Consider the following 25,229-nt stretch of genomic DNA (forward strand, 5'->3'; position numbering starts at 1 on the left):
AGGCGGGGGCTGATTTGGGCCGGGGCGGAGCTGGCGGCGTTGGGGAGGAGAGGAGAGGAGAGGAGAGGAGAGGAGAGGAGAGGAGAGGAGAGGAGAGGAGAGGAGAGGAGAGGAGAGGACAGGACAGGACAGGACAGGACAGGACAGGACAGGACAGGACAGGACAGGACAGGACAGGACAGGACAGGACAGGACAACAATGTTGGGCCGGCGGAGCGGCGGCATGCGGCGGTGTCGGGGCGCGGGGCTGGCGGCGCTGGCCGCGGTGCTGCTCGGTGCGTTGCGTTGGCGGCCGGGGGCATCTGGGTCGGGCGACTACGTGAGACCGCCTAGCCCAAAATTCTTCTCTTATCCTCATGTTCCTTTTCGGTTCTTATTTACCCTCTGTTCTCTCCTCCGTCGTGATACTTTCTTCCCTCCATGAAGGTTTTGATTCCCCGTTTGCCTTTTTTACTCCATGTCTCCCTCCTTCCCACCTGGTCTGTTTTTGTAACTTCGGTCTGATTTTTCCTCAAAACACCCCTCACAGATTCTTGTCCTCAGACAAACACTCTCAGTGCAATTAACTCTCCATACTTTATTACCAGGACATATCCCATTTAGCTCTGATCTGCCCTCTCCTATCTCTCCCTGCAAGGCATTTTCTGTAAAACAAAACTGATTCTTCTTTTTCCTGGCAGTGGCTGTGGTCAGAGCCCAGGTGCAGCAGGAGCCGTCACTGGAGACCACCGAGGGCACCGGCATCAACATCACCTGCTCACATCCCAAAATCCAGACCGGCGATTACATCCACTGGTACCGACAGCTCCCTGGCCGGGGACCCGAATTCCTCGCACTCACAGTGAGAGATTCCAAAGAGCTGCCGGGCAGTTTGGGCCAGCTGTGGGTGTCGGCAGACCGGCGCTGGAGCGCGCTGCGGCTCGGTGGGCCCCGGCGCGGGGACGCGGCCGTGTATTACTGCGCGCTGGGCCCACGGGCAGAGGAGCCGGGGCTGCGGCCGGGCACGAACCGCCGCGGGCGGGGCCGGGCGGGGCCAGCAGGGGGCGCTGCCGCTCCGCCCGCCGGGGCCGCCTCGCCCCGCTCGGCCCGGGACCCCGGGGCGCTGCCGGCACCGGCAGTGGGACCGGCAATGGGACCGGCAATGGGACCGGCAATGGGACCGGCAATGGGAACGGCACCGGCACCGGCAATGGGACCGGCAATGGGACCGGCAATGGGAACGGCACCGGCACCGGCAATGGGACCGGCAATGGGACCGGCACCGGCAATGGGACCGGCACCGACACCGGCAATGGCACCGGCAATGGGACCGGCACCGGCAATGGGACCGGCAATGGGACCGGTAATGGGACAGGGACCGGCAATGGGACCGGCGATGGGACCGGCACCGGCGATGGGACCGGCACCGGCACCGGCAATGGGACCGGCACCGGCAATGGGACCGGGGCCGACGGCGATACCTGCACCGACGCCAACCGCGACACCAACACTGGCACAGGCACCTGCACCGGTCCCGGCACCTTGTCGAGGTGATCATTTTCTGACAAATTCACCTTGAATGTAAAACATTCCAGCTGATACAAATACAGAAAAGGCAAATTATGTCAGTCTGGGCCGCTCCTTTTGGATGGTCTTTACGGCCCTCTTGGCAAGAAGTGGCCGGTTCCTAGGTTTGACCATATCCCGCCTAACACTGTATCAGGAAAAATCTGCTGGCTTGTTTTGTCTGTTCCTCTTCTGTATGAGGGAGGTGTCACTGGGAAAAAGGGGTGCAGGGTCCCTCCCTGATCTCAGAAACATAGGTCTGCTAGCAAATGTCTTTATAAAGGGGCTGTATTAGTAACACAGAATCAACCCAGGAGTATAGATAGGAATTAAACCTTGCTTTCTTTCAGATGCTATGGATCCTGCATTCATACTGCATGATACGGACTTTGGTGGATTTTCCAAAGACACTCTCACAGACCCCAACCAGAAAGAGCTTCTGCTTCTTTCCCACACCCTGGTGCCTTCTATTCTGTATAACAAAAAACAAAACAAAACAAAACAAAACAAAACAAAACAACCAACACAAAACCACACAAAAAAAACCCACAAAAAAAAACCAACCCCACAAACAAACAAACAAACACACACACATTTTCTCCTTACATGCTGTAAGGTTGTTTTCTGCCATGATGCCCATACACAGGCTGGCACAGGGCACTGTAGGAGCTTCCCAAATCTTCAGTGCAAGCAGAAATGTATCACCATGATCACTGACTCCTCGAATACAGTGTTTTCTTCAAAGCTCCCAATTCACCTCCCACCTGTGCAGTCTTCAAACAACACCATTAGCCCATCTGGAGCCTTGCCCTTCTCCAGCATGCTCCAGCATCCCTGATGGGGCTGCCCCCGGGTGTCTCCAGTTGAGTGCACAGTTCGCTGTGTTTCTGCATGTGTTCCCTCACCTGGACTTCTCTGCATGCTAGATTTCTGCAAGTGGTTTTGGGTGCAGATTTGTGCACGAGTGACGTGAGTCCCATGAGCATGTGTGTGTTTGTGTGTCCCTCCTCACAAGGGAGCGTGCTGCTCACAGCAGGGACTCTCTCTGCTGCTCTGCCCACAAGCTCCACAAAGCAGCCAGGACCAGAAGGAGATTCAGCACAGCTGAACAGATCAAACCTGGCAGAGATTTGCCCACAGCAGAGGCACTGAAAAGCAACCTGCTGTATCTTCAGCCATCTCTATCCTGCACCTGCAAAGCTCGGTTTTCCTCCTGATTTCAGGCCCCGGTGAGGATGTCATCATAACAGTTTGGATTCTTATTTTAATTTGGTGTGAGAGTATTTTCAGTCCCATAGTACAGCAATCCCATAGCTGGAAGTCTTGTCTGTGTTCCTCACCAGCACAAGACACAGCTGCTGTCCCAAGTGCTAGAGTACTAAAGGATAGCGTTTGCCTTATGAGTTCCTTCTTGGAGGCCACGGAGGATTCCTGGCTTATTGTCACCATGGTATCCAGCAGAACCCCCCAGGCTGTTTTAACAACTGGGCAGCTCTCAGCAGATACTGGTACTTGGGGTTGTTCCTCCTCAAGTGCAGGACAATGCCCTTGTGTCCAAAGAGGGAAACATAAGTACTTTACTGCCCTCCCATAGGCACCAGCTCCTTCCCACTGTAGCTTTCAAAGTGCTCACATTGGCTGGGCAGTCTGTCACAAACATCTGCACCTTGCACTGAAATCACTGGTGCTGTGGGTCATCAGGCACCAGCGAGCCTGGGCACCTTCTGGGCATTGCTGGATCCTCAAAGAACAGTTGCCGCTTTGGCCAGGGGATGTTTACCACCTGGGCAGATTTCAGCTGAGGGTCTTTGATTTACAAGGCCACCCTCACCTTGCAGCCTTGGCTGATAAAAAGTACATTGCTGCAGAATCAGATGCCCAGCAGTGAAGATCTCTCTCTCTATTTTAGTCAGAGCATGCACCAAAATGAGAAAGGGTAAAAGCTCAGGATTTGCCAGGAGGCTGGAGAGGGAAAGAGGTGCTGCTCAGGAGCTGCTCTTTGGCACTTCTCTGCTCACCAGATCCACACAGCAGGGTTTTGCCTCCTGTCTCTGTCCCCATCTCAGTCCCTTTCCTTTTCACTGTGCCAACAGTGGCTGGAAAGCTCCAAGTCCTGCCCTCACGCCTTGCACAGATATAGAAGTGCACTGTGGATGGGACTGCAGATGCCTCCTCCTCACCATGCCCTCAGTTTGCTCTCCTCCAGCCAGCACTAAGCCAACCCATTGGAACCAGGACTCCATCACCCTATTTTAGAAAATTATGTGTTCACCCATTAAAATACCCTTTCCCCACCACTCAACTTCCTCCCTTGTCTCCTTAGTTGTCATGTGTGGAGAAACACTGAGCAACTGCTCTCAAAATATCAGAGGCGAAACGAAGAGAAACCCAAAACTCTTTGAAAAGAACATGACACCTGTGTTCCCAGAGCCTTGAATGCTCCGATGCAGCTTTGAGGAGCTGTTGTGCTTTTAGAAGCCTGCCTACCATCAAGGAGCACACAAAAACAGACACTCTGCAGCGAGGCAGAGAGGTTTTCTTGCACAGTAAATGCTGTGAACCAAGAAGGAAACCCAAGGAAAAGCACGGGAAACATCTGAGACTGTCCATTCGCTGCTGCGGAGACAAGAAAAGGCAAAAGGTGCATGGGCCTCACTCCAGCCCTCCACGCTGCAGAGGTGTGACTGTGTCACACACGCACTGCAGTCTCTCTGCAGGGTGGTGCCTTTCCATTGTGCTACTGAGAGTGTTCTGCTGGGTGCTGAGAGTCTCGTGAAGGAAAAGGATTCTTGAGCCGGGAAAAATGATCTTCACCATGGCTGTGCCAGCATGTGTCCTGCTAATCCAGTCAGGTGGGTGTATTCGTGTCCTTCCTGTTGTCTCTCATGATTTTTAGTAAGTTATTTAGAGGTGCCTACCAACAAGACCATGAGGTCAGGGAGAAATATGGAAGGGGGATGGATGCAGATAGCTGAACTTTCCATTTCTTTGGAAAAACAGCAAAGATTGGGGGAGTTTTAAACACAGAGCAAGTGAGAGAAGGAAGCAAACTTCTTTGCAGACACATTTATGCCTGTGTTGCAGGTCTTGTTGGAGGTGATCCCCCAAAGCAATTCTTCTCTGAGGTGCAAGTCAAAGTTGGACAGCAAGTGGTTCTTCCTTGTCAGTCCACCGCTCAGCAGAGTGTCACCAATCTGTACTTCTTCTGGTACCGCCAGTTCCCGGGACATACTCTGACATTTCTCCTGCAAGGGCACAAAACCACAGGGAATGACAAGTACCGCAGAGGCCAATTCTCTATGGTGGTCTACAAAAATAACACAGCCCCCTTAGAAATAGCAAAAGTCTCTCTTCAGGACACTGCGATTTACTACTGTGGTCTGAGGCTCCACCTTAAGCTAAGCTAAATTTCCGTTCGTACAAAATCTGTGTCACCAACAGCACAGGAGGGGTGAGACTCTACATCCTCCAGCCTCACCTGTGTTTTCATGCCTGAAATGATCCTCTCCTTATATCAGCCTTTACAACTTTTCCCATCCCAACTCCTGCCTATTTTTGTCAGTCTCCATCTGTGCAGAGGTATTCAGAGCAGTGACTCAGGCAGGACCATGGGACTCTTTGCAGATGAGATGAAACATTATTTTTCTTACTTCCTCATACTCCCTCATGAAAACAATCACCATATCTGGATGTAACATCCAATTGCACTTCCAGGGAGCTGACACTGCAGGATCCAGTGCTGCTGGGGCATTCTGTCCAAAGCCTTGACCAAGCTGTGGGCAGAGACAGGGGATCCACATCTCTGCTTTGCTCCTGGCAAGCCCTAGCCCTTGACACAAGAACCCAATGGATCACAGACCCTCATCTTGCTCCTCTTTGCAAAGCAGCCAAAGAAGACAAAAGCAGCTTTTACCTTAATGGCTCCAGCACTGGGCAGGGTAACCTTCTCTGTGCTGCACACGGTTAAATGATGAGATCCTCCCACACCCAGCCAGCATCAAGTCTGCTACTTTGGAAAATACTAACAAAGAGAAAAGCTACTAAAACTATGAAATACCTGAGCAACCAACAGCACTGCAGTCCATGAGGCAAGAGGTTTGGTATATTTAATACAGTGCCTTGAGATCGTCAGATAGTGAAAACTGATTGAAGACAAAAATTAAGATGATGATCATGATAAGAGTTTTTCTGGATTGGACTCATTGTTTGGTAGAGTTGGAAACACAAAGGCAAATTGGTTTAGGCATCCCAGGGCCACAGCAGAACTCAACTTGGCCTATTGTATGAGGAGAACTCCTGGAGCCACGGTGGTCCTGTTGCTCACAAGAGGTTTTCCCACCAGGAAACCTTACCTGCAGTACACTGGGCATCACCATACTGCTGGGACCTGAGGGATATCTTCTTGTGTCCTGGACAGAACAACAGAAAAAGACTCTGAGGGTGCCCTGGAAATTTGACTGGTTTCTCTTTATCAACCTTCAGCTTTTAGGTTCACAAGTCAGATGAATGGCAAAGGCTGCCTGCAGCATCGCATGGGGTGAAGGTGGGTCAGGCAGGAGCAACAAGGATACTGGCAGGAAAATGTGGGGAAAGTTGGGGTTTGTGAATTCACAGCAGTTCTAGTTTGCAGACTCTAATGTTTCTCGGATTATTTCCCACCCTAGGAAGGATGACAGCGAGACGTTGTGCCTGAGAGCTCAAGCAGGTCGTGCAGCCCCACCATGTCCCTACCATGTCCCATTGTACCTCTCCTGTTTTCCCTAAGTGGAAGTCCCAGCAGGCACCCACCGAGTGGGTGTCCTTTATCACATGCTGGAGCAATGTAAAGACATACGGGGCAGCCGTGAAGGGTCGGGCCACAGCCTCACGGGACAATTACCAGTCTCAGTCATCTCTGCTTTTGGTGGCTCTGCACCCCAATGACTCTGCCCACTACTTCTGTGCCATTCACACAGCAACAGGAAACCCAGCTGGGCTGTTCCACAAACCTGCTTGGACCTGGCACGGGCTGTGTTAGATGTCAGGAAGGTGAGAGAGCCACCAGGAGCCCAGGAGCCTGGAGTTGATGGGTCTCAGGTGTGTTCCCAAGGAGTCAGATCAAGGGCAGGTGTTCCTGGCTTTAAGTGCACACTGCCAGGATTCTAGTTTATTGCCAAATTAAAACAGAGTAGAATTGTGAGTGACAACAACATCAAAAAGCTGTAAAACACCTTGATCCTGCCAAGGGTTTGCCTTCAATCCTGCATTCCTGTTTTGTCTCCCTCTTCTGTCCAAAAGGCACAGTGGGAAAGGGGTAAATTCCTACAGTTCTCATATGGCTCCTGCAGAATCAAGCAGCTCTAGCCTGACTTCTCCACAGGCTCCACTTCCCTCAGGCCATAACCAAACAGTTTGTGACTTTCTCCAAGCATGGAGACTCCACAAGAGGCCTGGACAACCTGCACCGGTGCTTGGTTATTCTCACACTGTGAGGTTGCACTGGGGGTGCCATATGCCATAACTCCAAAAAGTCCCTTTCCTCCTCCTTTCTCTGAGTCTTAGTTCTGAAAATGGTGTATTACTGTATGGAAAAATCCTTTCCTAATTCGGCATCACCTGTCCTGGCTGTTTCTCCTCTCAGCATCTTGTCCATCCCAAGCCTACTCATTGTTGGGGAAGTATGCAAATCAGAGAAGACCTTGATGTTCTGTGAGCACTATTGAGCAACAGCTAAAACATCCCCCTGCCTGTGCCATCAGCAATACGGTAAAAAAAACTAACTTTATCCCACTGAAAAGTAGTACAGCGTTTTGAGGTGCCTCAGGTTCCATCTCTCCAGCCTGCTGAGGTCCCTCTGGGTGGCAGCACAACCCTGCTGTGTAGCAGCCCCTCCTACTACTCTTGGTTCATTAAAGAATTGGCTGGGCTTCATCTTTATTTCCATCTTCTAGATCATGGCTAAAGATGCTAAACACGGCTGGACCCAACACTGACCCCTGGGGTGCCTTCCTAGAAACTGATTTCCAACAAGCCTTCATGCCACTGACCACAACTCTAAGGAGTCCTCTGTCCACTGTTCTGTCCAGATCACCATCTACTCACTCAGTGAAGACTTCATCCGCTTCTCTTAGAAGGACCTTATTTTGAAGGATAGTGTTGAAAGCCTTCCTGAAGTCAAGACAAACAATACGCACTGCTCTGCTCTCACCTACAAAGCCAGTCATTTCAGCAGAGAAGTTCATTATCAAGTCTGTCAAGTGTGAGTTCCCCTTGGTGAGTCCTGCAAACATTCTTGTCCTTCATGTGCCTGGAAATTATTTCCAGGATTAGATGCTCCATCAGCATCTCAGGGCTTGAGGGAAGCTCCCTGGGTCCTCTTTATTGTCCTTCTTGCAGATAGCAGTGACATTTTCTTGCCTCCAGCAGTCATAGGGTACCTCACCAAAATACCACGATCATTCAAAGGTTATTGAGAGTCTCCTTTCTCCAGACTATTCCCCTTCCTTGAATTCCTGAAGACCCTCCCTGCTGCATGCATGACATTTTGCCTTACGGGATGCTGCATCTCTCTAAAGCTAGAAAGTATTGCTTGAACCTCTCAGAATAGAGAATTGTTTTATTAACATCCCAGGAGAGGTGATAGGAAGTTAGGAAATATTACGTGTGAGGTGATGCTGGAAACCCCACCACTCAGGACACACAAGAGTGCACAGATTCCCAGCCTGCTGATGTTCTATACAATTGTAGTATTTACAATTTTGGCAGGGTTTTCTTAGAAGTACGGAGGACTCGACATCTTTGAAAGGGCTCCCAGAGCAAGAAACCGGGACCGCGATGCAGGCGCGCTGGTAGCCCTGGGACAGCAACCTTCATCTCCCGGGGCTCCTGTGCCTCCGCAGCTGCCAGAGTCCCTCGCCGAGTCCCCGTTCTCCTGAGTCCGCCCCTTGTCCTGAGACACCCCCGGGCCCGGGGCGGGTGTGTCGGGGCGGGCGGAGGCGCCGGCGCTGCCCCGGCGAGGCGGGGCCGGGCGGCGGCGGCCCGAGCGCGGCTCCGCTCGGCTCCTGCGCGGCTGCCGCGGGGCCGGGGCCGCAGCGATGTTGGCCGGGCCGGGGCCGGGGCTGCTCGCCTTGGCCTTGGCCTTGTGGCCGGCAGGTGAGAGCCGGGCGGGGAGGGCAGCGAGCCCGGGCCGGGGGAATGAGGGACAGCGACAGGGACAGGCTGGAGCAGGAGCACCAACAGGGACAGGGACAAGAACAGAGGCTGGGGAAAGGACAGGAGCAGAGGTAGGGCAGGGAACACGGGCAAAGGCTGGGGCAGACTCAGGGACAGGGGCTGTGGGCCGGGGCTGGCGGCTGTGGCGGTGCCGGGCTGGCGGTACCGGACACCGGGACAGAGCCCTCGGTCCGCGGTCGCGCCCTGCCCGATTCCTGCGCTCTCCCTCCGCAGGGCTCTGGGCACAGCTGAGGCTGCAGGAGGCCGGCGGAGGGCTGCGAGCGCCCGGGGAGTCCGTCACCCTCTCCTGCCGAGGGTCCGGCTTCACCTTCGAGGATTATGTAATTTTGTGGTACCGTCAGTCCCCCGGAGGCCGGCTGGAGTGGGTGTCCTATATCAGCTCCCCCAGGGGCACTACGGAGGATTACGGGGCAGCCGTGAAGGGTCGGGCCAAGATTTCCCGGGACAATTCCCGATCCGAGGCTTTTCTCTCTCTGCGGCCCCTGCAAGGTCAGGACTCTGCCCGGTACTTCTGTGCCGTCACACGGGGACGGGAAATGTAGATGAGCTTTAACACAAACCTTCCTGGGCATTGAACACCTCTTCGGGACACCTGTTCCAATGTTTGACCACTCTCAATAAAGAATCACTTTCTAGAATCCGCCCTTAACCTGCTCTCATGCAGCTCTGAGCCATTCCCACATCCTTTCACTGCATACCAGGGAGAACATCCCACTCCATTTCTCCTCCTCACCAAGCTGAGAAAAGGAAGAAACAGCCCCTCAAGTCTCTTTTTCTCCAAACCAGACCAATGTTCCATGGGCTTGGGTGTCTATGGAACTTGGCATATCACAGGATTACAGAATATTGTGAGTTGGAAGGGACCCACAATGATCACTAAGGATCCAACTCTTAAGTGCATGACCCACGTACAGGTACCAAATCACTGGCACTATTAACACCATCCTCTAAACAGTGGAGCTAATCTCAGGGTAACCACTGACATTCTGGAGGAGCCCCATGTGTCCCAGGACAACCTGCTTCCCCCTGGGCCTGCATCCCTCCGCTTCTTTCCCCATCCTCAAGCCTCCATTCTCACTGGGCTCCTTTACCCTCTCCAACTCCTCTTTCCCACCCCTGTCCTGGAGATCTCAAATACGCAGAAACAGAGAGAGGAGGGAATGGATTCAGTATGTGGTGGGATTATGTGGAGTGGGGCAATGCTCCCCAGAAGGGTGGTGGCAGTCAGGAAGGACAATGCCACTGTCAGGGCTCAGAGCTGTCCCCTCCTGTAGCCACAGGGAGAACCCTGGGCTCCTGCTGAGCAGGAGGACACAGGGCAGGGAGTGTCCTGGCTCTGCTGAGCATCCTGGTCCCTGCAGAGTCCTGGGTTGCCTTTGCTGCTGGGTAGGGGTCTGGGAGGGCTTTGACAGGAAGAGGCAGCTGGAGAAGTGTCATCACTGGGTGCTGCGCCAGAGTACAAGGAGAAGGGTGAGGAGCACTTTGGATTAGGGGTGCCCTGGCCAAGCCGAGCTGAGATCCTGGGGCACCCCATGTGGAAGCAGCAGTTCAGCAGAGCCAGGGCCAGGGGGCCAGGGGAAGGACAAGCTGACAGCTGCCCTGGTCAGCTCCAAATTCCCAGCAGCAGACGGCAAGACTTCCTGAGAGAAAGGCCAGGATGGTCCCTCAGAAACAGGACACCTTTAGCCTACCACAGCACTTTCTGCCCAACAAACAGTCTGTTGATGCACCACACAGGGTGAGAGATGCTCAGGAGGGCACCAAGAGCTTCAAGTTCTGCTCCTCCTGCCACACCTCTCCCCCTCTATGACTGTTGTCATAGGCAGAGGGAGGGACCAGCAGGGGCTGGGAGCAGTGACAGAGGCCAGGCAGGGCAGGTGTGGGCAGAGCTGCTGTGCAGGCAGAGAGAAGGTGGAGAGAGGCCACCCAGAGCGGGCCTGGCCATGTGGAGTGCCCTGTGCGTGGGCTTCTTGCCCATTGTAGGTAAGTGAAGGCAAGGGCTGATGGCCCAGGAGCTGAGCGTGGCCCTGGGCTCTGCAGGGCTCGGGGCAGCTGTGCTGAGCGCCTGCAGCCGGACCTGTGCCCCGGCTCCAGCTGCCCAGCCATGCCTGTGCAGCTCGGGGAGAGCAGCCCTGCTCCTCTTGTGCCTCTGAGCTCGGCACCTCCAGCCCAGCTGCCTCCTCTGCAGCCGGGGCACACGCAGGGCACCTCCCTGCTGCACTCAGATCTCGGGGCCCAGCGCTTTGCCCTGGCACTGGGCACTGCTCCTGGGGCACTGCAGCCCCTCTGGCACACAGCAGCTGGAGCATGGCAGCACAGGGCACAAGCCCCACTGCCTGGGACAGGCCTTTGTCTTTGCTGTGCTCACCTCGAGCAGGTCATGGGACTGGAGAGTGGGTGCCTCACCATCTTGTCTTGGCAAGGACAAAGGAATTTCTCCCTCTTGGTGCAAATCCTTCCTGCTTCTTTGGGGAACATCAGAAAAAGCTTCCTGTGTGACAGGGAAAAGGAGGGAGGGAAATGTGGTGTCTCCTGCCTTGTGAGCCTTGCTGGCTGCCACCAGCTCTGCCCATCTGTGTCAGCTGGCTTCAAAGAGCAGGATTTTGTCCTGCCACTGCTCCAGTGCCAGTCCAAAGCCCCACCAGCATTGCCCTGACCTTTGCTGAATCCTTGGGTGACTGTGCCTTGTTCTTGCTCTCTGCAGCAGTCACTGGCCAGGTGGCCTTGGAGCAGCAGCCCAGGGAAGTGACCGTGCAAGAGGGAAATGAAGTCACCTTTGAGTGCAGCATGAAGGGAGAAGCTAGGAGCTTCTTCTACATGTACTGGTACCATCAGGGCCCAGGGGGCTCTCTCAAATTTATTTACCGGGAGGGTGATATCTATGGAGAAGATTTCCAAAAAAATTTTGTCGGATCAGTGGAGGGCTCCAGTACAACTCTCCAAATCCTGGCAGCAAAGCAAGGGGATGCAGGAACATATTACTGTGGAGCACGAACCACCCTGGAGCTGCTCTGCAGCAGAGTGAACCAAAAACCAACATATGTGGAAGACAGATCTCCCAGCATTTCCTTCTAGCAGCTGCACCCCTGAGCTCCTGTCAGGCAATGGCAGGTGCAGGGAACATCCCTCTGGCTTGGTGGCACTAGAAGGCCCTGCAGGGAGGGCTGCTAGCAGGGCTGGTACCCTTTATGGTGCAGGAGGATCTGTCCTGGGAACTGCAGAGGCTGTCTGGGGAAGTGCAGGTTTAGTGCACGTTGCCTGGGCTCCTTTCCAGCACATCCTCGTCTCTCCTCTGTGCCTTGGCTGCAGAGCCATGGGATGATGGAGATGTGTTGCTGTAGCTTCCAGAGTGCTGTGCTGGATGCAGCCAGGCTGTTTAGGAAAGCCAGATCAGCAGGGGTGGCATTGCTCTACAGGGTGGCTGCTACAGAGCACCTGACCAGGAAGAAGGAGTTGAGAAGGTGTGGTCAGTTGACTTTGGTTGTCCTCCAGGGGCACAGCAAGCTGCTGTTTGAGTTGTCCTCTGCAATTAGATGTGGGGGGAAATATGCAATTAAGGCTTGTGGGTTGAGATAAGGACAGGGAGATGTCCCAGCAGTGCCACCATGGGCAAACACATTGATTTGGGGAATGGAATTTAAGTCATTGCCAATCAAAATCAGAGTAAGTTGATGAGAAATAAGAACAAATTATTAAACATCTCCTCCATCTGATCACTGTACAGGAATGGTGAATGTGTTTTGCAATCTGTTCAAAACTTTTTTTTCTCTGCCTTTCTTCTGTCTCATTCTCTTTCCCCATTTCAGTGTTGAGTCCAACCTTGTTTTCCAGGAGCTTCTCCAGTGCAGGTTCTTCTCTCTGACTGCAGTTCCTCACAGACTTCTCCAGCACAGTGATTCCTTTCCATGGGCTGCAGCCCTTCAGGAACAGACTGTGGCACTCTGGCTCCCCTGTGGGACACAGGTCCCGCCAGAAAACCTCTTCTGGCGTGGGCTACTCACTCCATGGGACCACAGCTTTTGTTAGGAGCCTGCTCCTATGGGAGCTCTCCATGGAGTCACAGATTTTTTCAGGCCGTGTCCTTTTGCTCCTGTATGGGGTCCTGCACTGTCTGCAGGGACAGTATCTGTTGCTCCATCAAGCGCCATGGTCTACAGAGGGACAATCTGCATCACTATGATGCTCTTCACTGTGCACATCAGGAAAACCCGGCAAGAATAGGATGGAAGACATGGGAAGAATGATGCAGGGCTTGTGGGGGTGCAGTGGGGAGCTCTGGGGTGTGGAGGGAAGCAGTGTAGTAGGGCAAGAGAGTCGAGTGAGACTGGTTTCCAGACTTTGCCCAAAAGCAACGCTCGTGCCCGCCCTCGGTCCACGGTCGCGCCCTGCCCGATTCCTGCGCTCTCCCTCCGCAGGGCTCTGGGCACAGCTGAGGCTGCAGGAGGCCGGCGGAGGGCTGCGAGCGCCCGGGGACTCCGTCACCCTCTCCTGCCGAGGGTCCGGCTTCACCTTCGAGAATCATTATGTTCGGTGGTACCGTCAGTCCCCCAGAGGCAGATTCGAATGGGTGTCCTGGATAAGCCATTACTCATCACAGATTCAGTTTGGGTCAGCTTTGGAAGGTCGAGCCACAGCCTCCAGGAACAATTCCCACTCCCTGGCATTTCTCAGCCTGCATCTCCTCCATGCCGGGGACGGTGCCCGTTACTTCTGTGCTGTTCGCACAGAGACACAAAATCCAGCTGAGGTTGAACACAAACCATCTGTCAGCATCTCAGCTTCTGCTTCAGAGCTGGAAGGGGCCTGTATTGCCCTGATGCTCACAGTTGCTGTAGACACATCACAGAGTTTTCAAATGCTGGATTCTAACAGGGACATCCTACCTTTTGCTCTCCCCAAATGAGCTCTAAACCTGTATGTTTATCTTCTTCCCATGGGTCATGCTGACTCACTTCTCACTTCAGCTTTGAAGTAATTTCCCTGTTTCCATTGGTTTCCAGCATTACAGGTACCCAATCCAAAGGGTCAGGTGTGTGAATAGTCCTGCTATGGTTTTGGGCACAGCTCATGTCCACTCAGTCCAGCCCACGGGTTCTGCTGCCTGAGGGGTGAACAGAGGAAATGGGGGATTCTAGAGGGTCATTAGGGAGCTCAGTGGGAGAATCAGGAGGCTGTGTGTGACCTGAGATTCTACAGCGAGCAAGATTTTTTGAGAAGATGGGTTTGCAGCTGCTGGATCCTGGATATCGCAAGAAGAACCACGCGGACATGGCGGAGTAGATTGATTGCTTAAGCTGTTGCTTTTTGTTTACCCTTGTTTCCTGGATTGCAGGTGGCCTTTCTTGGGTGAAGACAGAGGCCTCAGGCCCTACAGTAGGAAAGATCTCAGAGTCTATCTGGTTCACCTGTCACATCTCTGGTGTAGCCATCACTGATAGCAACTACGCGTGGGACTGGATCCGGCAGACTCCCGGCAAAGAGCTGCAGCACCTAGTGATGCAGTATCCTTTCACACGGCTCCAGCACATCGCTTCATCCTTCCAGACCCGAGTCAACAGCTCTGCAGACACCTCCAGGAACCAGCTGTGGCTGCAACTGCTCTCTCCAGTAGCTGCAGACACAGCCACCTATTTCTGCAGCATGAGAGAACTTGAAAAGGGCACTGTGCTTGAAACACAGGCAGGGCCAGGGCAGAATTGGAAGGAGGGGCTTTAATCTAGCCATATCTTTTGTGGTTGCTGCAAGGCAACGCTCTTCCCAGACTTCTCAAGACAAGTCTGGGCTGTTTTTTTGCAGAAACAGATGCAGAGGTGCTACAGCAATAACAACAGTAGTGTCCCACAAGCAAACCCCAAACCATTAACATGTTAACTCCTTCCTTCCTTCCTTCTCAATATCTCCCACAGGCAGAAAGAACCAGGGAAAGAGGATGTTTTGGTTTGTTTGTTTGTTAAGAATGTGATTGGTTTGGTTTGAGTAGAGTAAAGTTTCTTCATAGTAGCAGGAATGGGATTATGTTTTGAATCGGTGCTGGAAAGAGTGTGTGTAATTCAGGGATGTTTGAGTTATTGCTGAGCAGTGCTTACATGGAGTCAAGGCCTCTTCTGCTCCTCATTCCACCCACCAGTGAGTAGCTGAGGGTACACAAAATCTGGGAGGGAACACAGCTGATTCAGGTGACCCCAGCTGACCAAAGGGGGATTCCAGGCCATAGGACATCATGCTTGGCATCTAAAGATGGGGAAGAAGAAGGAAGGTGGTGGATATGTAGCCACTATGTGTGATGGAGTTCTGCTTTTCTGGATTAGGCTGGACTTTTGCCTAACAGTTGGAAGTTGTGAATGGATTCCTTGCTTTGCTTTGCTCACACATGCAGCTTTTGCTTTATTTATAAAAGTGTTGAGTTATTTATTAAACCCATGATTTTTCTGACTTTTACCTTTCCAATTCTCTCCCCACTTCAATGAAGGGGAAAGAAGGAAGAAGCCATGTGGTGCTTAGTTGCCATCAGTGGTTAAACCATGACAAATAAACACAATGGGCACTGAAAGAGCTGCAGTTGTAGCATGGAAAGGTGGAACTCAACTGCATTTGAATACTTCATGATGTTTAGGGAGCCTCACAGTAACATTGCAGTAACACATAACAATAGTCAATTAATTGTATCTGAGGAAAGAGCAGCACTGCACCAGGAACTGCACTGCTAAGATGGACTTTCCCAGGACATGATGAAAAACTCCTTCCCTGCACTCCTAGAGTTGGCTCCATGTGAATAAACACAGGCGTTTTTCTTCTGAGCACTGTGCATTCATTTCTTTCTCATGAATGCACAGTGTAGGCTTTCATGGAAGACCTGTGCAAATGCATCCATGGGCTCGTTCCTGAGCACAGTGCCCAAGACATCCCATACAGGAGCTACAGATGCCAGAGGGTCAGGCAGTTGTCCCCAGGCTTTGCCCCAATTCCCCACTTTGTCTCGATGGAAGAATTGCTGTAGTGAATCTCAGAGCTATTCAAAACAGCACTGCCAAAAGCCACAAACACAAAGATACCACTTGATTTCTTTGGTCAGCTCTCTCTTTTCTGGGTGTCAGAAGCCCAGGGATTTCCTCAAGGAGATATTCCAGCTCACTTCAAATCACTGCTTTTAGCTGTCCTGTCCATCGTGGATGGACAGTGACTTACTGTTTCACCTTCAATATCTAATTTTCTATGATCACCTGTAGTGTCTCCAAGGCATCCATGACCAGGTGTTATTTTTTGCATAGAGCATCCTCTGGAGCAGTATTAAATGTTCAGAAGTAGAACAATGTAGAAGAAGAGGAAAATAAAAACCAGCACTTCAAATACATGAAAGAGGAGACATCACCGGAAAACTGAAAAACCCCCAAATGTTTTTGTAGAACTGTCTAGCACAGTGTGAACTACATGCCACAGTGAATGAAAACAACTGAACCACCACACACAAACTGAGTCCCTCCCTTGTCTTGAAGGGGGAAACATGGCATCCCTACCTCATCTGTTTTTCCCCAGACAACTCTGTGCACATAGACCAATTTGATTCCCAGAATTACTCCAAGAGCAGAAAAACCAATTTTTCCAAGATCAATTTCTTCTCCATTCAACCTGAGATCTTGGCTCTTGCAAATAGGTCATTTTAGATATTTGATTGCCAGCTCCAGTTGAACAAGTGGGCAGGAATCTTCTATATTTATATGTTTCCATTTGTTGCAAAATGTGGAAGATACAAGCTTTTCTTAAGTATGATGTTTGATCTTTGTATGCTTTCAAACCTAATCAACAAGAAGGGAGACTCAGGCTGTGAAACAGAGAGCAGCCAACAAGCCCTAAGCTATATCCAAGTGTTAGACAAATAACTTCTTCCTAGAATTGCCTTGTTGAGGTTTAGGACTTGACATCTGTCCTGATTCCTGCAAGAACAGGGTTAATTTTTGGCTAAGATGTTATTCTATTTACAGATATTATTCTATATTATCTCTCCTTATTTCTAGGCATAGGAAAAAGGACTGTTTTCCTCTCTTCACAGGTGATGTGTAGTAGCAACAATCCACCAGAGTGTCCCTGCTGCTGATGTGGCCTCTGATCCTGACCCAGCCACTGTCAGTTGGCTTACCGGACATCCCAAAGCACAGATTCCAGCAGTTCCCTCAGAGGAAGGGCAGTGCCCACTCGTTGCCTTTCCAGCCTGTCTTCCCTGAAGCCTGGCTTCAGTCACTCCAATGCTCCTGGGAGCTCACCCACCACATCTCCATGATCCCACAGCTCTGCCTCCAGCCCGCAGAGTTTGAACTCAAAGACTGGAGAGCACCTTTCAGTGCCTAAGGGGCTCCAGGAGAGCTGGAGAGGAACTTTGGAAAAGGTCCCGGAGTGACAGGACATGGCAGAATGGCTTCCCACTGCCAGAGGGCATGATTAGATGGGATACTGGGAAGAAATTGTTGGCTGTGAGGGTGGTGATGCTCTGGCATATATTTCCCAGAGCATCCCCATCCCTTGAAATGTTCAAGGCCAAGATGGACTGTCTTTGGAGCAACTTGGGACAGTGGAAGGCTCCTGACCATGTCTGAGGGATTGGAAGTAGATGATACATATGCACCCTTCCAACCCAACCCAAACTGACCCAATCCAACCTAATCCAGCCCAACCCAACCCAACCCAACCCAACCCAACCCAACCCAACCCAACCCAACCCAACCCAACCCAACCCAGCCCAACCCAACCCAACCCAACCCAACCCAACCCAGCCCAACCCAACCCAACCCAACCCAACCCAACCCAACCCAGCATCCTCTCTTGGAGAGAAGCCCAGGTCATGTGCCCTGACCTACACTGAACAACACATTTCCCTTCCTGGGTCATGAGAGCTGTCCCACCACTTCTCTCTGCTGTCCACAAGGTCATTGCCCTGCACCTACTGGTGGAGCTCTAATGTCTTGTGTGTATTCCCCTACTCCATGTGCTTCTGCACAGGCGCTGTAAAGAGGCACCCAGCCACAGTAATTTCACGGAGGATTTTCTTTTCCCCCACAGATATTCCTCATGTATGTGCACACTCTCACAGTGCACCCCTTTCAGCCTTTTGGTTTTTCATTATTTTCAAGCCTGTCCTGTTCATATCATTCCTCATCTGTTTCATACCAACATTTCCTGATGGGCACAGACTCAACAAGCCCTTCCTTTGTTACAAAAGACAGGGATGGGCTCTTGAAGCTGCAGAGTCTCAAAAGTTGAGTCTACCTCTGGCTATCAATGGTTTATGATACAGAAGTTGAATATCATGAAGGATTTGATCAATGTAAAACATCTCCATTACTCTTTGATCTCACTCCCAAGGTTTCAGTGCCTCCTACACAAGAAAGATAATTTTGTCTACTTTCACCTCTTACCAAAAACACCCTAAAGACAATCTAAAGTACTAAATGACCCCCAGACGCCGATTCTAAGAGACCAGAGGGCAGATTCCTTCTGCTTCTGAGCAATGAAACAAAGGGGGAAAAGGGTGGAGCTTTCAGCAAGTCAGAAGAATTTTTAGAAAGGCTTTGATATGACAAGAAAAGTAATGATTATTTTCCTGCTTTATATCCATCTTAACTCCCTCAGACTTTTCAGAGGGGCCATGTTAGCCCCAAGTTCTCATTTACAACGCAACCTCATTGATATTATCTTAAATCCTTCCTTGAAAGCCATATGGTGTTTCTTATGTGGTATGTTGGATCTCAAACCACTGAAGAAGTCATGTGACTGCCTGTATAATCCAAAATTCCGTGTAGTGGAACAGAGACAGTTTTTACAAGGAAATAGATCACTGTGCACAGGGGCCGGAGTACCACAATGATATAAACGGCATAGAGACCTGTACAAAAACAAAGAGAGGTGAAAAAGGTGAGATATTTTGGGAAAGAAAGGAGATGGGTGACTCTAGTGATTAAGAAGAGAAGTACAGCATTCTTCCTATATTCCCTTTTATCCTGGAAAGATAAAAAAGCTCATAGGGATTCTAAAAAGTGGAAGAAAGGGACAATTTGAAAATTCTGTACTCAATAAAGCTATTTGAAATAATTGAACAATTAAATTAATATTTTTCCATTTCTGGTTTTGGAAATAAGTGTACCTCTGGATCCTCTCGTGGATTTACACCCACGGATAACTAAGACAAATGGGTTTTCATCACCTGTTTTTAAAACACTTTTGAACACCATGAGGAAAGAGTGAGTTATTGGAATAAGTCTTAGCAGTGTGTGGACAGATAAGCTTCTCTTTGGACCAGGGACAACTCTCACAGTTGTGCCAAGTAAGTGATGTTTCCTTATTTCTAAAAATTCATTTAAAAATTAAGATGGAGGTGGACAAAGGAATTTTAAGGTACTAATCTGCATTTTAAGATGTTTAGAGAACAAGTACTTTATTATCCAAATATTTTGAGAATTCCCCTAATTCAGAATGACATAAAATAACAAACATTTGTGCAACTGTGGGATTCTCCAGGCATATTCTGTTGAGGCCTCAGTTAAGGACAGAGAAGGTTTTCTTTTTGGTTGGAGTTGGATTATTCCAGATTAAACATCCATTGAGAATGCTAAGGCCCATTACTTTCTGGAAAATAGGGCTCATCCTGGGACTTTATAAGACAATAGTGAAGGAGAACAACTTATTGTCCAAATAAATTTTCTGAACAAAAAATACAAATCCCTTCCAGAAGCAAGCACTGGTAGGAATTCATGGCGGTACTGCCAGGTAATGCAAATTAGTGGGACTCGGGTGAGCCTTCTGGGGTCAGATAAAACAAATCTCTGCTCCCTGAACCACCACTGCACTGTGTACATTATTGCTTGCTGATGATCTTGCCCAGGGAGCTATTGCAGAGAAGCAGCCTGTTTGTATTCTGGCTGTTGGGAAAGCCTGGAGAGGAGACCACATGAAAAGCCTTTCAAGGTCTTCTCAGAGAACACAGAATGCACAGGACTGACAGGCTCTGGCCAAGCATGGTACAACACCTGGGAAGGAAATGTGTAGAGGGAGAATAGCAAAACGAGCCCTTTTTGATTTACGCATTTTGACTGTGCGTTACTGCTGCTCTTGTCTTTGGGAATGGAACTCAACTGACTGTGGAGCCAAGTAGGTATTCGTTATACATTACCAACTTCTCAATTGTTACTCTTTCATTTTCCCCCTTTTAAAATATTTTATTCTCCCTAAAATTCATGCAGACACTAATTCCTGCTTTTCAGTCACTAATTGGACTTTCTATGTGTAATCTTTTGCATGCAACTACACAATTTATATGTAAAAATATTCTTATCCCATTTATCAGTGTTGCCAAAAGATTTGAACTCCACAACGGAAGTTCTGTCTGCTACCATTCTGAATTTCTTTGGGACATACATCTATCCACTTATTCAGGCTTCTTCATAAAATTTTCATAGTCATTGTTGGGTTTTGAAGTCATGCTTGGACTGTCTAAAGGGAAATAAATTGTCTGCAGAAGTTGGCATACAAGTTCCTAAGGTTATCTCTTGTGTCAGAGTTAAAAATACAACACTGAGAGCAGAGAAGGGTCCAAAAGCATAAAATATGATCTTATGCAACATTTCTGCATAATTTTAGTCTTACTAAGTTGTTCAGAGTTTGGATTCAACTGAACTGGTCAAACCAAGTTAATGCATGTTCAATTTCTGTTGGGTATCTGGGAGGGAGAGTAAAAGTAAAAAGTGTATTCACTTATGTCTGATGAATATGCAAGGCAATCCAGATATAACTGTTAAGTTTTTAAATTAAATTGCTGAAAAATAAGAATAAGTGGACACCTGGAGTGGCATTCATAAAAGTTCGCTTCTTGTTTGTAGGTCCATTATAAAATCAATAGTTCACTTCGAAGCACAAGATTTGGCAAAAGGATATTGCAATCCTGTGGGAGTAAATCTCTTAAAAAATATGCACCTCATATCATTTCTGTCTTTAATTCATCTTTTGGAAGAAGCAGTAAGAAATAAAGACCACAAAAATGATTGCCAATGCTAGAAATCAGTCACAGCTGGAGTACATGTGCATTTTTGGTCACTCAGCCTTTGGGCAATCCCACAGTTAAATCAATCCTGTCCAAACCTTGCTTTCTCTTTACAGACATTTCAGAAAGTTCTGTCCCTCAGGTCACTGTGATAAAATCAAAGAAACTGAAAGAAGGGGGAAGCTCTGGAAAAGCAGCTTGTTTGGCAAGGAACTTCCTTACAAAGAACATCAGCTTGGAGATGCCTTCTCAGGAGGTCGTATATGAGCAGAGCACATCCATTTGGACATCAGAGGGGTTGTACAATGCAATTAAAGTGGTCAATGTGACAAAAGACACAGAGGTGACCTGCACGGCCAAATCCCACAACAGCACGATAACAACACAGCCAGGTACAGTTTGGTGGCACAGCTGTCACTTGTTTCTGGAGACAGTGGCCTGTGGGGCTTTGTCTTCTCCTTCTTGACAGCACTGCCGTGGGCAGCCGGCAGAAATGAGACAGACATTGGGTACTTCAGCAGGGAGAGCTGAAAGATGCTTCAAAGCATCTGAAAGAAATGGTTTCAACTATTTAACCACCTTGAGATAGTTTTTTTGGGGGGAGAAGAGGGAAGAGACAATCCATTCATTCAAAACGTTAATTTCCTTATGACTAAATATTTCACCCTTAGAAGCAACAAACCTGTTGCAGTGCAAACTCGAACAGCCTTTCTAAAACCTTCACAAAGTTAAAGGTGGGGTGTGCTGTGAGGTTTTTTTGCTAAATATGCTTCCTATATTTTGCCATTATATTTGTAGTCTTGAATTTACTTTCATATAGTAAAACCAATGCAGGAATTCTGTTTCCTGCAACTGCATGGAGAAATTATCTCCTCCAGTTAATGTTGGAATTAATGACTGATCATCAGAGCCTCAACTTTCCTCAGTTCCTAGAGCAAATGTCACCTGAAGAATTCTTTAATTCTGTATCAAAGGTGGATTTTGTTTAAAATGCCTTTTCTTTATCATGCTACAGAAGAAGAGGCTGAAGAGCCGGTAACAGGAGCCAGTGACACGGTTTGCAACAGCACAGACCCCTCAGCACAAGGTGAGTTACCCAAACAGGATGTGAAGTTACATTGCTGCCTGGGGGATAAAGGCATGGAAATGTATTTTCCCCAGGGCAGAGGACTCAGAACACAACACATTCCGCAGACACAAGCTGCTGTTCCAAGGTTGCTCCTGCAGTTACACACAAGCCCCAGCAAGCAAAAAGCAACAGAGACACACCCTGGGCTCCCCTGCTGTTGCCATGTTCTCTATCGGCTCTTCCTTTGCTGCTCTTCCTTTCCCTGAAACTGTCTCCTGTGGTTTTTCCCACTTTCTGCCAAGATCACAACATCAAAACCCAGACCATGATCTCTCCCCTCTTTTCTGGTCACTGAGCAGACCCTGAAGGGCAGAGAGTGAACATGCTGTCCATGGCTGTGCTGGGTTTGAGAGTCCTGCTGGCAAAGAGCATCGCCTTCAATGTCCTCATGAGTATCAAGTTGTTTCTTTTCTGAGGTAAGGCAGCTCACAGCTGTCAAACACTGGTTCACAGGCCCAATTTCATTAAATGCACTTTAAACCTCCCTTTGCTCTTCCAGACATGGGGAATGAAGACAAGAGGAACCCAGAGAAGATCAGGAAAGAACCTGAACCAGCAGCACAAGGGGCTTGAAAAAGCAGGGGCAGAGCTGCTGACAGAGACCAGCCAGGACACAAGGCAGCACCTTCCCCTGAAGACACTGAATGCTGTTCACTCCTGCCTGGCCAGCTGATTTACACTGAAGACCTTTAAGTGCTTTTGCTGTTTCCTCTCCTCTGCCAACTGAGGAGAGTAGATTTATCCTCATCCTCCTGCTAAGTAGATCTCCCCACTCTTCTGGCATTTGCACACAAGTCTCCAACCTGCTTCAATAGCTCTGAAGACTCCAGTGCTCACTCTAGATAGATGGCCTTTGAAAAGCACATTTCCCAGGCGTGTTGTGTTACTGCCTGTGGAACTGGAGTAGCACTGCTGAGGGAGTTCAAGCCCAGTAGTTGGCATTTGTTAAATAGAATTCATAACAATAAGAACGAATGGCAGATGAGAAGAGCTTTGTAGGACCGGAAGTGATTTAATTCATCCAGATAATGTTAATTTGTTTATTAAGACTCTATTAGATCTTCCAAATGTATTGCAACTGCATTTTAGGTTCCTGTAGTAGTGATAAAAATAAAGTTGTGCTAGGCCACAATGCTGTGGGTTTTCTGTGCTTTTTCTACTGAAGCTGGGATGGAAATTGCTGAAATCCGACTTTCCTAAAGCCCACTGGGATCTGAAACACTGCTTTGATAATGCAGATTTCCTGGTGACTGAAATTCTCTCTTGCAGACTTTGTGCAGGGAAGGGTCTCTCTGGCACATTCAGGAGCTTCAGCGAGGACAGACCTTGCTGAAGGTACGAGAGGGGAAAATGCTCATACCAGCAGAGAAGAAGCCCTGCTGTTGTTTTGCACTCAGGGAGAGGAGGAAGGGGCCACCAGAAAATAATTTGGGGTGGTTTGATGGAGTGATAGTTTCCATAGCAACTTGGTTCTTCCCTAACAGAGATCAGCCCACACCTTCCCCAGCTCATGCCCCTCTCTCGAGCTACAGGCAGGATGCTGTGGTCACCATTTCTGACTCAGTTACACCAGGCAGCATTAACCCTCCCCTGCTTTTGACAACACAAGTTAACCACATCCTGGCAGGGAAATAAGGCTTTGCTCCCCCTGCCTGAGCTCCTGCTTCCTTCAAGAGAGCCTCTGCACAGGACACAGCAACGGGTGCTGCAGTGAGCCTGCTCAGCTCAGACCCTCAGGCCCTGCAGACACCCAGAGAAGAGCCTCAGCCCCTGCAGAAGCTCTGTGAAATTTGCATGGCAAATCTAAATTCAGTGAAATGCTCATGTACTGCATTCTAGCACCATAATGTCAGTCAGGGGGAGCCCTTTACCAGTATTTTTATCCTGATTTTCCAATGACACCCAGAAGTTTTTCCTCAAGCAATCCACACCTTTTCCCAGTCCCTCTGGTAGATTTATATTTTGGTAATACTCCCTCAGGCACAACCAGTGGAATCAGATGGTCAAGAAAGAAAGGTCAATGATTAAATGCTGTTATAATCCCTTAGTCTTGATGAAGGCTGGGACTAGGATTCGATCCATCCACACCTCCTCTAGGAGTTTACAAAGCAGCAGAGTCCTTTCTGCACCTCATGACTCAATAGGAGAGACTGCCTTTTACAGCTCTGCCCATTCTTGCCCCAGCCTCCTCCTCAATCTTTCTAAAATAATTCCAATTTGTTGTTCCTGTCCCTGATTTATCCATGTAGGAAAGCTGCAGGGAGCGTTACTGTTGGACTGTGTCACACTTTGGCCAATCTTTGTTAAACCTGCTGTTGCTGACACCTCTGGCAGTGAGTGTTTCATTGCCCTAAAGCCCTCATTTCATGACAGGGTCCCAGATTGTCCCCACTAAGCAGCGGCTTTTCACTTTGCATTGGCAATGCAGAACACGCAGCTGAACAAAACAGGAGAACAGAACTGTCTCCAGTCCGATAGTAAGATTCTCTCAGTGTGGTTAATTCCACATAAGAGGACAGGATCTGCAACTCTGCCTCCTGGTGTCAGCTGAAGAGAGTTTTGTAGAGAAACTGTGCTCCACATTAAAATAGCCTCTGCTCAAAGAAGCACATTTGAATGTGGAGTTTTCCTGACATCTGAAAAAACTATATTGTCCTGAAAGGGATCCCATGATGCCAAAGAATGGAGGATGATTAGAAGTAGAACCATTTGGTAGAATACATTTTGACAGTACTATCCTGTTCTACAGATTAATTTGTGTCCATGTTTGATTGTTCTCATAGAGCCTTTGAAAATCTCCAGGGGTTGAGCCCCTGTCCCTGGAGACATTCAAAAGCCACCTGGACATGGTCCTTGGCAAACAGCTCCAGACCAGAAAACTCTAGTGAAAACCTTGTGTGATGGAAGGATTTTCTCTGCACGACCTTTGCAATGTGTGGATGAAATGATTTCTCTTGACAGCCTTGGTCAGAATAGAGCAATGCCCTGATTCTCTAACACTAAAAATTGCTGTTGGATAGTTTTTGTTTCTCCCACAGTTTCAGTGACAAGACCACCCACAAGGGGATCTTCAATAAAACATTTAAAGTAATTTGAGGAAAATTTTCTCCTCTAGCATATTTATTTCTCCTGCCCCTTGGTGAGTCTCACACACGGAGTGTGGTATCTGACATCTGTCCTGCTGAGCAAGTCAAAATGGTGAGAGCTCTCTCCTGTGGCAGACAACATTCAAAGCATCATGAAAGAATAAATCCCTTTCCAAGAGGTTACATGGTTACATGAAGAACTCCATGAGAACGGAATGCACTGAATAGCTTT

The 25,229-nt window shown here is 49.3% G+C and overlaps 3 protein-coding genes across 3 annotated transcripts in view; all 3 read left to right on the forward strand.

The window, feature by feature from the left end:
- LOC101232986 (T-cell receptor alpha chain constant) overlaps positions 1-25,229 on the forward strand; it is a 100,623-nt gene that overhangs the window by 6,539 nt on the left and 68,855 nt on the right. The window lies entirely within an intron of this gene.
- LOC115490733 (uncharacterized) lies at positions 48-23,043 on the forward strand. Its single transcript, XM_072919014.1, has 9 exons — positions 48-275; positions 681-1,117; positions 1,162-1,510; positions 14,090-14,258; positions 19,838-19,893; positions 20,899-21,174; positions 21,798-21,869; positions 22,211-22,327; positions 22,411-23,043. The coding sequence occupies exons 1-8, from the start codon at positions 200-202 to the stop codon at positions 22,324-22,326; spliced, it is 1,551 nt and encodes a 516-aa protein (XP_072775115.1). The 5' UTR covers positions 48-199; the 3' UTR covers position 22,327; positions 22,411-23,043.
- On the forward strand, positions 8,528-14,066 carry LOC140680230 (uncharacterized). Its single transcript, XM_041721449.2, has 3 exons — positions 8,528-8,676; positions 8,971-9,246; positions 13,173-14,066. The coding sequence occupies exons 1-3, from the start codon at positions 8,619-8,621 to the stop codon at positions 13,658-13,660; spliced, it is 822 nt and encodes a 273-aa protein (XP_041577383.2). The 5' UTR covers positions 8,528-8,618; the 3' UTR covers positions 13,661-14,066.

Source organism: Taeniopygia guttata, chromosome 27 (assembly GCF_048771995.1).
Source record: "Taeniopygia guttata chromosome 27, bTaeGut7.mat, whole genome shotgun sequence".
NCBI lineage: Eukaryota > Metazoa > Chordata > Aves > Passeriformes > Estrildidae > Taeniopygia > Taeniopygia guttata.